This window comes from Pundamilia nyererei, unplaced genomic scaffold (genome assembly GCF_000239375.1).
Source record: "Pundamilia nyererei isolate P.nyererei 1_Seehausen unplaced genomic scaffold, PunNye1.0 scaffold00002, whole genome shotgun sequence".
Lineage (NCBI taxonomy): Eukaryota > Metazoa > Chordata > Actinopteri > Cichliformes > Cichlidae > Pundamilia > Pundamilia nyererei.
Genome location: NW_005187403.1, coordinates 6,467,263 through 6,480,091, shown reverse-complemented (window position 1 = coordinate 6,480,091; position 12,829 = coordinate 6,467,263). Strand labels below are relative to the sequence as shown.

The 12,829-nt window shown below is 38.1% G+C and overlaps 1 protein-coding gene across 2 annotated transcripts in view; it reads left to right on the top strand.

Moving 5' to 3' along the window:
* LOC102211711 (guanine nucleotide-binding protein G(q) subunit alpha-like) overlaps window positions 1-10,437 on the top strand; it is a 14,423-nt gene extending 3,986 nt beyond the window's left edge. For both annotated transcript variants that reach the window (XM_005720301.2, XM_005720302.1), the window contains exons 3-8: window positions 2,689-2,873; window positions 6,067-6,221; window positions 6,540-6,668; window positions 8,348-8,477; window positions 8,987-9,140; window positions 9,491-10,437. In XM_005720301.2, the coding sequence (XP_005720358.1) occupies window positions 2,689-2,873; window positions 6,067-6,221; window positions 6,540-6,668; window positions 8,348-8,477; window positions 8,987-9,140; window positions 9,491-9,681 (944 nt within the window). In that variant the 3' untranslated portion in view covers window positions 9,682-10,437. The remainder of the gene's footprint in view (window positions 1-2,688; window positions 2,874-6,066; window positions 6,222-6,539; window positions 6,669-8,347; window positions 8,478-8,986; window positions 9,141-9,490) is intronic.
* The last annotated feature ends 2,392 nt before the right edge of the window (window positions 10,438-12,829 follow it).

The following is a 12,829-nucleotide window of genomic DNA, read 5'->3' as shown; positions in this document are numbered from 1 at the left end:
GTGATTGGCGGATCAGATGTTTGCATAAATAAGTAGTTGAACAGGTGTACTTAATAAGGTGCCACATTTAATTTGACTATTTGGCAAAGGATGTGTCATCAGTGATTAAGTTGAAGGTCTAAAGCAGTCAAGCATGGGTAGTCATGTTGAACGTGTCACCAGCCTTTTAGCTTCAGTAGACAGCACTCTGTATTTTAGCCCACGACCAGTTTCAGTCTGAGATTGGAACAGTGCACATCGCTTTAAGTACTCTCTAATAACATTTTAAAAGAAATACTGTTGCTTTCATTTGTGCACAGGGTTGTCTCACCGGTGTCATTTCTGCATTGTCAGCTACACGGGGAAATGCCGCAACTTCTAATAAATCTACCAGCCACCCATGAGATGACAAAACGTAACATTTGATGCAAGTTATGTCCAAGTTTACATAAGAGGACATCAGGATAATATATTATGATCATAACTACATTCGGGGCGACCGTGGTTCAGGGGGTTGGGAAGCTCATCTTGTAACCGGAAGGTTGCCGGGTCGATCCCCAGCTCTGTCTGTTCCTGGTCGTTGTGTCCTTGGGCAAGACACTTCACCTACCGCCTACTGGTGATGGCCAGAGGGGCCGAGTGGCGCGATATGGTAGCCTCGCTTCTGTCAGTCTGCACCAAGGGCAGCTGTGGCTACAACTGTAGCTTCCCTCCACCAGTGTGTGAATGAATAGTGGAATTGTAAAGTGCTTTGAGGGTCTCGAAAAGCGCTATATAAAAGCAATCCATTATTATTATTATTATTATTATTATTATTAAATAAATAAATGAAGCAATAAAATCAATCGCTCTGTATACCATCTGTTTAGTGATAACCTGACATAGTTTATTCCTCTGAGCTATAAAACCCCATCCAGTGTTGCTAAACAGGAGAGTCTGCATCCGTGCTGGTGGTGAGACCTCAGGCTTAGTTGCTCCTTAAGCTAAATGCTAACATCAGCATGTTTTGATGCTCACAGCTATAAAGTTTGCAGTCCATTTGGTGATGTAATGATTATTATGCTGACTGCGTTAACATGCTAACATTTACTACCTTAAACTAAACTCAGAATACTGGGGAATGAACACCTGTTGTTAGGACCTTAAAGAAAACACTGAAAGTGTTGAAATTTTCATCTGGTATCAAAAAGTCAAGAGCTTATCAGTGTGACGCATAGTGATCCAGAAAGGAATTTCAATGTCAACAGACAGAAAGAGTGGGAGGTTTACAGTTAAAACTAGCTTACACACTGCACGAATATATATAGAATATGTGAACGTTTTACAGAAACAATATAATTGAAATGGATGGATGTGTCAACAGGGTCAGCAGGAAAACGTAAAACAAGTTCTGACGTACCTGTATTAGTTAAATATTCCTGTCATTATTTTTTTGTGACAGATGTTATTTTATATATATACACATATATATATATATATATATGTTTTATAGCCTGAAATCAATCAAAAATTTATACCTTGTTATTTTTTATTAAGCCAAAGGTCAGTGCTTAAATTATAATTACAAGTGATGTACTCATTAATGACTGAATATTTTTTTTTAATTATTTCCTTTCAGAGTTATTTTATTTTTGTGATTTCTAATTCGTTTTTTATTTCAATTCATTTTGACTTTTTGTTTTTAATCCAGTTTACTTTCTACTGTTTCAAACGGTTTAGTTTCAGTTTAGTTTTTGTTAGTTTCAGTGTCAGATTTAGGCTTTTTAATTATTATTGTATGGAAGGCATATGTCGGAGGCACGATTTAGGAAAATTTATACCGGTGTTACAATAAAAACACAGAATATTTTGAAAGCAGTTGACTCACAATCCTGTGGAGTCTCAATAAGCATGTCCATCAATGCCTCATCAGCCAAGCTGAAATAACACCTTTTTAACAAACTAACAGATACTATACTTTTTACAAAATCTTATTTTGTATCGTTTACATTTTTGCACAAGTCTAGTTTTAATTTTCACTTTTTTTAGGTAACTAAAATGTTTTCTTCAAATCTGCTTTAGTTTTCAGTTTTAGTTAACTATAATCACCTTGATCCTATAATATACTGAAAAAATGAATTCTGTATAATGAATAGTTATAGTTGAGGCACTTTTAGTTTAGTTGGACTTTAATTAAAAGAATTTTCCTTATATATGTTTAAAGAAGTTTTTATTTAAGTAAATAATCTAGATGCTTCTTCTACCACTATAAAAAAACAAGTTCTCAGACTTTAAGTTTTTTCTACCTGCTGTTGTGGTAAATAACATAATTGTGTCTCTTTGTGCTTAAATTGTAAGAAATAAAAAAAGTAAAAGTAAAATTACAGGAAGGGCTCAGGTAGCTTATTGATCGTCCTGTAATTATAAAAAAAATCATTTTGTAAAAACAACCAAGACAAAACAAAACAAAACAAAACAAAACAAAACAAAACAAAACATGTCTGTAATAGGTTTTTTCTGTAATAAATTTTTCATATATATATATTTTTAAAATCTGATTTTCCATGTGTTCTTATTGGATCAAGAATCACTTGAGGGGATGAAAATGACCTTTGGATTTACACAGTATCTGGATGTGATAAGGTATAGAGGGGAGGACAGGTGCATTGTATTGTTGGTATTTTGATGGGAATAAAGAATAAAACTACATTTATGCCTCCTGTTGGATAGGAACTGGTGAAAGTGGCAAGAGCACGTTCATTAAACAAATGAGGATCATCCATGGCCGTGGATACTCTGATGAAGACAAGAGAGGCTTCAAACAGCTGGTGTACCAGAACATCTTCACAGCCATGCAGGCCATGATCCAGGCCATGAACGCACTGCAGATCCCCTACAAGTATGAGCACAACAAGGTAGGCCTGTGTCCTTTCTTCGCTGCTTTGCTCAGACAAATTGAGAAAGCGGTTTTTATCAGACACAGTCCCACAGAAGCATGCGGAAGGTTTACTGACAGAGCCTGCAGTGTGTATTACTGTGTATTTAGGGTGAAGCACTTCTGGTAATTTGCAACAGTGTTTAGTTTTGCAATCCTGCTGCCAGAGAGTTTTGTCTACTTACGGAGTGAGCTGTCGTTTTGAAGTATACAGAGTGTCACACTGCAAGCATGTAAAAACTGGTAGTCCTGAGCCAAAAACAAGTAAGAGATCAGGAATTCCCCATTATTCATACAGGAATCTGTTCCTGTCTTACAAACACCAGGTGCGTATTAATCACAAAAACTTGCTAGCTCACACACAGAGACTACATTAGGTAAAGCTCCAGGTTAGGATGCAATCCAGGAGAGCCTATGTCAGTGATCATCTGAGTCAGCATGTGCGTTATATTTTTTCTTTCCTGTAGTGTTGGTGGTGTTCTGTAAAAGCTCACAGGATGGCACTGTTTGTATGCAGTCGGTTTGCATAAATCAGCAGTGAAACACAGAGAGACCGTAGGTCAGTGAGGTCAAGACATCCGTCGCTGTGTCTGAAATAAGTGCGTTTATTCATCAAATCAACTACACTGTTCACAAACTATGCTGATCACAAAAAAGTGCATTAGACTCCTGTCTGGAAACCAAATTTATCGCTCATTATTGAATAAACTATTGACTGTCTGTTTGAATAATTTAGCGAGCGGTGATATCAGGCACTCAGTATATCAGTTCACTAAACCTCTTCCCTGAATGGTGAAATCGTAGCTTAGAATCTATAGTAATGCACAGAAGGCCCATCCAAAGATTTGAGTCCTCGTATAACCTCTCTGAAACAAAAAGAAAACAAAGCAAAAACAAAAACAAAAGAACAATTGAACGAGTTGGATTAAATTTATATGCTCACATAAAAGCCTGCTGGGGTAACTAGCTTTTTGCTTGCTTTCACCTGAAGGAGAACATCTTAACTTAGTGAAGCTTGCTCCTACTGTTTGCTTCACTAAACACACAGGTTAGACTTTTATTCTGAAAGCATTTTCTCATATAAAGTCAAAAGTGATAGTTTTAGTTAACTTTTTATGTAAGAGGTTTACACAAAAAGTCACACCTCCTTGTGATTACTGTGGTCACTAGCACGGTGTAATGCTTGCTTGTGGCTGTTATGGATGACACTGACCTGTCTGCAAACACTTGCTAATTAAACACTGAACTGTAGTGAAACTTGAAAAAGTGAGACACAAACCACAAAGATGTTTTGCTGGCAACCAGTAAGGTGGACACAAGGCAGTTGCCAACCTCTCTCTAGACTCATGTGACTGCCTTAATGATACTTTCATAACTGCGGCTAGCTAGCTCTATACTGGAATATACTGTAAGAAGAATACTCAGTGGTATTTCTATGATTGTGTTTTTGAGTCTTAAATAAGAAATCTGCCTTTGAGTAGCTCTATAAAAAATGAAGTAGACACTGGAAGTGACGTGATTATTTGAGGCGCGGCACATAAAACAGTGGCAGCTGTTGAGTGATGGAGGCGAGTAAGTTACATTGTATTAGTGGTGTGGAATTAAAAGCTGGAACAATCTTTTAGTAAAATGCTAAGATTTTTTGATTTCTATTAGGTGGTCAGTGACTGCAGGGGGAAGAAAATGTAAAATAGAAAAAGAAAAACAGGACCATCAAAGAATGGGAGTATATTTTGAAGCAGGAGCATTTTAGTTAGCATGAAAAAACAAAAACAAAAAATCAAACAAAGTGGAAAATCCCTTCCAAAGACTTCTGCATTATGAAAAATATATGACTCAACAAACAGATATCTGTACTTGAGTGTTACCTTTATTGGAGCGTTGCAGTGTAATCAGCCGGTTCGATTCATATATTTCATAACACTGGAATTTCATTAATGATGGGTTTTGATTCTCATGTTTACTATTGCTTCAGATTGCTGAACTGCTGCCCTTCTGTGCTTCCTGTTGAAAAAATCTGATATGGGGGTATGCAAATGCTTTAGCCTTCCCACGGCTAGTACTGCCTCTGCAAGCTGCTTTGCAACCCATATCTACCCCAGCTCCTTTCATGTTGTGTCTGATTTCTTCAGTGTCATTTCCGTTTTCACTGATGGCTGCCGTATAACATACTGGTACCGCTTCTCTCCCACAACAATGCCATGCAAACCAATGCACTAAATTCCTGCAGATGGGGTTAACACGCTTGACTGCTAGGTTGAGAATGACAATTTCTAAACAACAGCTGTTGATAACATACTCAAGAAAAACCACTACACAGATACCTTCAAATCAGATTTATTGTTTTATGTTTGGAAGCTCAGAGATTACTTATTGGTTTTTAAAGACCCCCTGTGACAGTAGTTTAAACAGGGCTTAATTTCATCATGTCTGCTGGAGACTATCAAAAAGTTCTCTTTTACAGTGGGGGAAATAAATATTTGATTGCCTGCTGAATTTGAAAGTTTGCTCACATCACCAGGCGTGTACACACCTCAGGGGGGAGTTTGGCCCGCTCCTCTTTGCCGAAACTCTCGAAATCCGTTAGGTTTCTTATTTTTATTCTTGGCTCTTTGATACTGCCCAAAGTGGTAAAATGGAGGGAACTGATTCTCTGGAAAGTTGTGCTTCATACACATAAGGAGTTCAAAAAGGACGATCCGTAGTTGATGGATTGACCGTACGTGGCACACAGCCATTCCTGCTGCGTTGTAGGGGATCAAATACTTATTTCACTCAATGACAAGAAAATCTACTTATAGCTTTTACGTAATGCGGTTTGGTTGATATTCTGCCTCTATTAAAATGAAATTATCATAAAAATATAAACTTTTCGTTTCTTTGGAACAATTATTTCCCCCACTGTATCGAAATGATGTGCTTATATGTTGAACAGTTAGTTTCAGTAAATGATTGGTAGTATGAATCAGAATCTTAATTCCATCTTGTTTGGTATTTGTTATCTTGGTAAACTGGATGACATCACTCCTTCCTTCCAGCACTGGGACTGATTCGTCACCTATAATGCTGCGGTGACAGTTGCGCAAGAGATGCTTCCTATAAATAGCACAATATTAAAGTAATTATTCTTTCTGAAGTTGTCGCTAATATTAATGTGTTATTGTGATGCTCAGGCCAACGCCACAACTGTCAATAAGGCTGATGTGGAAAAGGTGGTAACATTAACCAACCCATACATTGATGCCTTGAAGAGCTTGTGGAGCGACCCGGGAATTCAGGAATGTTACAATCGGAAGCGGGAATACCAGCTCTCAGACTCAGCCAAATAGTGAGTGTAAACAGAAGAATAACTCCTCACACACTGTCTAATAATTTCCTGTGTTTCATCTGCCAGCCGTCTTTTTAATGCACCAAGGACACAGAGGCTTAGTAGTTTTTCCATTTAAGGTTGTTAAAAAGAAACGCATTTAAATTCTAAATAATTCATTGCAGCTACATGGCTGAAACAGATACAGCCATGACTTAAATAATTCAAAATAAATGTCTTCCTTCTCTCCCTCTCTGTTCTGCTTCTTCATCAGTCTTTCTGTCAGCAGCTTTCATTTTCATTTCTTAACACTGCATTATCCTCCCCCTGTGCTATTAGCTATCTGGATGACTTGGATCGAATCTCCGATACTGGGTATCTGCCAACTCAGCAAGATGTGCTGAGGGTGAGGGTGCCCACAACCGGTATCATAGAGTACCCTTTTGACCTGGAGGGCGTGGTGTTCAGGTGAGTGGGGGTTTTTTTCTTTCTTTTGTTGGTGTCCCCCACAAATACTATTAAAATAATGCAACATTCCTTAAAAGCAGATAACATAATTCGAGGTATTACAGGGATCGATACATTTATATCTTATATATATAAAGATCCAGTAACCTGTTTTAAAATCTTCTACCCTTCTACCTCCTGAGTACAATGTCTATTGTGTGTATACATCATTATGGTGCATTCACTGCTAGCGAATGGCCATCCTGTTTTTTTTTCTTTTTACTTGCAACCTCTCTGGTAACCAGATACCTGCAAAAACAATGACATTGTCCCTGATGACACCTAGTGTTATCAGGTAACATAAGCACATAAGCAACTAGGGCTGTGCGATATGACCAAAATCTCATATAAGAATTCTATCTTCCCGATAACGATATAAATCACAAAAATTTAACATTTTCTGTAAATTCTGTGAATCTCGGGCAGCTCGTCTTGCGGGAAGTGTTTCCAGCTGCGCGTCATGTAGCTGGAGTCGAGTGTTTTAACCGATGCATGAAACGATACATTTTTAGACATAAGTTGTAACGGCCGCTGTTTTCTTTGTGAGTATTTATTACACGGCGTGCTGCGGGGAAAAGCCTGTTCTAACGTTTGAGTCTAAGGTTTATTTTTTAGCACCTGGCGGCTCTTTTTTAATTCTCATCCGTAAATAATCTGCTCTTTCACGTGATTCTGTTTATTTTGAAAAGTCTCAACAGGATCTTGAGCTTTATTGTGAAAGGTTTAGGTGGAACATAAACAAGCGGGCACGCGATGCTGTTACCGTCGTTGTTGCTAGCCACAACGCATAAAAACAGGCGCTTGTCGTCGGTAGTGTGGTTATATTAAATATAAGAGAAAGAGAGAACTTTAAGAAATTAATATAGCCACTACAGTGACCATCAAAACGATGAGAAAATGTTGCCGTAAACAGTTTATTTTGCGAAACAAACGATAGCGTAAAATGAAACGATAGACGTTTTTATATCGTCATCCGATATATATCGTTATATCTAACAGCCCTATAAGCAACACTTTCACCTGTTCGCCCTTGGACTGCAGTTATCATTGCGTCCCTAAATATAATTTGTTCATCAAGTCTGCCATCCTGGGCGGCTACGTATAGCAAGAGCAGACAGATCACGCAGAGCAGTTCTGCATGAAGAGTGCCCCCAGTGTGTTAAATTGATTTCATAGTTATATAGCAAACAAAATGTTTGTTAATTAGAAAACTAAATATCATTTTAACGCTAAAAATAGTGACGTTTAACTGTGTCGATAATTAGTCAAACTTTGTGAGAAGACCCGACCAACTTTAAAATGATCTCTCAAAGCCACCTACTGTGTGTTAGGTAACTGAACACTGAGATGTTAATTTTCAGGGAGCCCATTAAAATGTAACGCACATTAGAGTTCACATTAGAAAGAAACATCGTGTTTGAACTGACCAATTTTAGACTATGTCGCTGTGACAGCTGGCCACTGATTATATTAGCTGCTGTTTGACTGGTTCCCCCAGTTTGACTGGTTTTACCTCTTTAATATAACAGTTCATGTACTTTACATTGCTGTCTCCGGTCCTGTTATCATTTTTAAGAAACATCATTTGTATCATTTATGTTACCGTAATATTTTTCACCGGTTTAAACCTGTGACTGTAGGATGGTGGATGTGGGTGGTCAGCGTTCAGAGAGGAGGAAATGGATCCACTGTTTTGAAAATGTCACTTCCATCATGTTCCTGGTGGCACTTAGTGAGTACGATCAGGCCCTCGCTGAGTCTTCCAATGAGGTAAAAATCAGACTTAAAAATAATAATCTAATATATATATATATATACATGTTTCTTACATGGGAAAAGACAGTAGCTTGCTTTGGGATAAAAAAAACACCCAACTCACTGGATAGGACACAAAGGGACTTTGTTTCCTTTGTTTAAGGCCAAACCTGTTAGGTGGAAATGATGACCTAGATTTCTGCAGAGTCCAGCTCCTCTCTCTCTCTCTCTTTGTCTCTCTGTTTCTCTCTCTCTCACTTTCTGGCCACATTGATTAACCTCATCTCAGCCCTCCTTTGTGGCAGTGCTCATAGTTCAACTGCAGGGGGAGCTCTAAAGTCACTTTAGCCCAACAAAGGGCACCTTTTAGTGAGGCCTGTTCACTTGATGAGATTACAGCCAATTGAATTTGCTCACACAGGCAATCACTGGTGAAGTACTGCTGTTCTTCAGCAGGGATTCACGTCTGTTGTGTTTGCTCCCTTTCATTCTTTATTTATTTATATGTTGTTTTTTTTTCATAGAACCGAATGGAAGAAAGCATGGCCTTGTTCAAGACAATCATAAGCTACAAGTGGTTCGAAGAATCCTCGATCATCTTGTTCCTCAACAAGATAGATTTACTCGAGGAAAAAATCATGTATTCACATTTGGTTGACTACTTCCCTGAGTACGACGGTAAGGGGAACTAGCACACTCGCTACAAAGAACATTTGAATAGAACATGATAATATGAGCATCTTGGTCCATTCGTTTTTGCTGATTCACTGTGTCAAATAACAAAGTCTTTCTCTTACAATCACCAACAACACACTCACTCCTTTTTACAGTTCGCTGGCATTAGCTACTAAATGCTACTGGTTATACCAGACCAAACACGAGTGTACCAGTTTGTTTTCCGCTGATAAAAATGATATGCTTTGCCTGTGAATTCAGATTTCTATTTCTTCATGGAAATGCATGAATCTAACTTACAATTTTTCACTTTTACACAACTACTAAAATATTCCTGTGCTGTTTTCTTCTAGGTCCTCCACAGGACGTCGACGCGGGAAAAGCATTCATATTAGACATGTTTGTCAGTCTTAACCCAGATGAGAAAAAAATCATCTACTCCCATTTCACGTGCGCCACAGACACAGACAACGTCCGGTTTGTCTTCTGCGTGGTGAAGGACCACATCTTGCAGGGCCACCTGGATGCCTACAACTTGGTCTAAAAGTGTGGCGGTCTTGTTCTTCTTCTTTTTGCTGTAACTCAATCGGCTTTGTACACCTGGCAGCCGGGAGAGCTCCTCTGTGGTTCTGTTTGCTTCACGCTGCTGTTGAACTCTTAAATCCAAAAACAGGAAACGGAGAAGTAACGCGGCTTGTCGTCAAATGGCTCCACTACTTATGTATTTCAAATTTTCTAGTTACACTCTTTAAAGTGGATGTCTTCAGCTATTATGAAGTGTGACGTTGAAAGCGTTGCCTTAGCGAGGAGCCTATTATAGTAAACACTGAATTTTATGGAGTGCTTTGTGTAGCAGTGTAAAATATTTCAGTGTCCTCAAGAGCCTCAGAGGACTTGTAATGTACTGAGTCTCTGCTTCAGGAAATCTGTGGAAGTGAATGCAGACTAACTGCAATGCAGCACCTCACATCACTAATCCAAGTTTGTCATGGTTTGTTTTTCAAGCTAAAAAGTGTTCGAAGCATCTGAATGCTTAGGTTGTGTCTTGACTTAAAGGGAACTAGTCGTAATCAACACTAATGACACACTGACCTTATTTACCACTGTTACTTGCACATTGTATATTTTGTAGCGGTGGTTGTGTCGTACTTGCTCCAGTTTTCAAATTTCAATTCACTCGATGCGCCTCACGTTTGTACGGTGTCCCAGAGAGGTCAAACGCTGCAACTTCAGAACTGCGCTGCGACTTAAAAACACCAACAAACCGAAAATTTCTCCAAATGCACACAAAACACATTGGAAATGAAAAAACAAAGCAAAACACAGAAGCCGAATAAAACACAGTCGAAGTTAAATCAGAGCAACAAAACAGGTGTTTTTGGGGGAGGCGTTTATTCGAAGGACCAGCTGCGAAACATTGTAGGCTTAAAAGGAGCACACGACTCATCCACGTTGTGAGGGAGAAAAACATGCAGTGTTTTCATATGATTCATGTAATACTGCAGATAGATGTTTGCTATTAGCCATTTAGCACTAGATTGTTGCCACTTCTTCAGGTGTTTGGTGACATACCTCACCAATAACACTTTTTGGGTTTTGTGTGTTTTTCTACTACTGTTGTGTTTTATTCAAGTTCTGTTGTCCTTTGTGTACTTTTTCAACATTTTTCTATTTGCTGGTATTTCTTTAGTTTGCAGTTCCTTTGACCTCTCAGGGCCACCGTACATTGTCTGCATTGACCCTTTTAAGCCACTTTTTTTGAGCACGGCATACTTTTTGTTTTTTGTTTTCTAATTCTAAACATTTCAAAGTGATATTCACATTTATTTCTTGTGTCAGTTGTACGCTTGAATAGCACGTTTCTTCAGTTCAAAGACTGTTTGATTGGATTTTTAAGTATATTTCTTGCTTTGCTCAAAAGGCTTTACAACTTCCCCTTTTATTTATCTAAAGGCATAGTGTACATATTGCATGGTTGGGTAATCTCCCACTGTGGTTATTTTTCTGTCTTTTTACTCACATCACGGTCAGTGTTGAAACTGCTAAAGGGAGAACTTTTAAATGTTAAATCATCTCTGACGCTTTAGAGATGGTCTATTCGCAGGCATAAAGAAAAAGCTCATGAGAGTGTATCCGTAGCACTATTGTTCACAGAACCCTCTTCACAGGCTAATGTGTACCATTTTATTTATTGGTATATTTCACTATGACTGTAATATGTGAATGCAGTCTTTTTAAATGCGATTGGATAAATAAACAATCTGTTCATTTTAGGTTTTCAGTCTTTGTCTGTGTTTGCAAATCAGCTCCGGCACACTGATGGTTTGCCATTCAAGTGTTTGTCTTCTTGGCTGCTTGAAGAGCTCATCTGGAGCAGTCTAAGTCCTAAAATCCTCCTCTGTGATACATCCATCTGGCTGGAGCCTACAGCATTAGGTCCATATTTTTAGTCTTGTATGCAGGGATATAGAGTGTGGCAAAGAACCAATATTTTTGGAGGACACTCAAAGTAATGTGGCAGTTGTATGTGACACAAGGATAGATTAAAAGTGAGGTGGCTGCTGGGCACCAAATCCTTAGTGGTCTGTTCTACATGCAGTCAATTCAACCCCACATCGAACATGAATTAAAAACCGTTATCCTACATTTCACCTAAAACATCATCAAGTCAAAATAATGAGCCCAAGGACTGTAGCTAAGGAAAGATTTGAAAGATTTCCCAGTAAAAATCTCCTCATTTAAAAATGCGAATGATTCACAGCTGATTTCCACTAATTTTACTTTTTTGTTTACCTGTTTTAACATTAATAATAAATAACACACAGCATCATTAGGCCAATCATGGCTGCGTGACCTTAATAAAAGACATACATGTAGAGTTAGGTGTCCATTGTATATTATGCTGAGGTAGAAGTTGACAGTTGTATTTATTTATTTATTTATTTATTTATTAATTATCACCAGGCAAAATTTCAACCACCACTTTAGATTTGAAAGCAAACAGTGAAGATGTGACTGGGGTGCAGACTTCCAGCTATATTTAAGGGGCTTGATATGACCTGTTTAGGAATTAAAGCCATTTTTACACTGTTTCCCCATTTTCAGAGGGTTAAAAGGGATTTAGCCAATTGGCTGATAGTATATTTAATAATATAGAGCTTTTCTATACTAGATGAGCATTCAAAGCACTTTATACATGTCATTCATCCATTCATGCAAGTAAGTGCTTTCTATCTAACATTAATATGCCGAAGGATACTTTGGCGTGCAGACAAGAGCAGCCAGGCCTCATCCCAGCAACTGATTACTCCCTGAGCCACAGTCACAATAATATATTTATTCAAATATAATATTATTGTATAATGAGATAACATATACAGCTTCATAATCGTGGAGGCCTGTTCCCTTGCTATTTCATGACAAATTAAACAGATGAAATATCAAGAGCTGATTTCCTTTGTTAGGCGTGCAATATGGGATTCAGAGAGATGTGAAAAGATTTGTTATGGTGGAAGTAAAAAAAAAAAAAAAACTGACAAAATGGCAAAGTCTATGGCTAAATCCACAATCAACTACATAAAATGAAGGAAAGCACTGGCTCAGCAACACCAAAAAGTTGGAAGATGATGGAACTGAAGCACATAATGACAGCATTATTTCTATAGTTAAGGGGGAAAAAAGATGAGTGGATG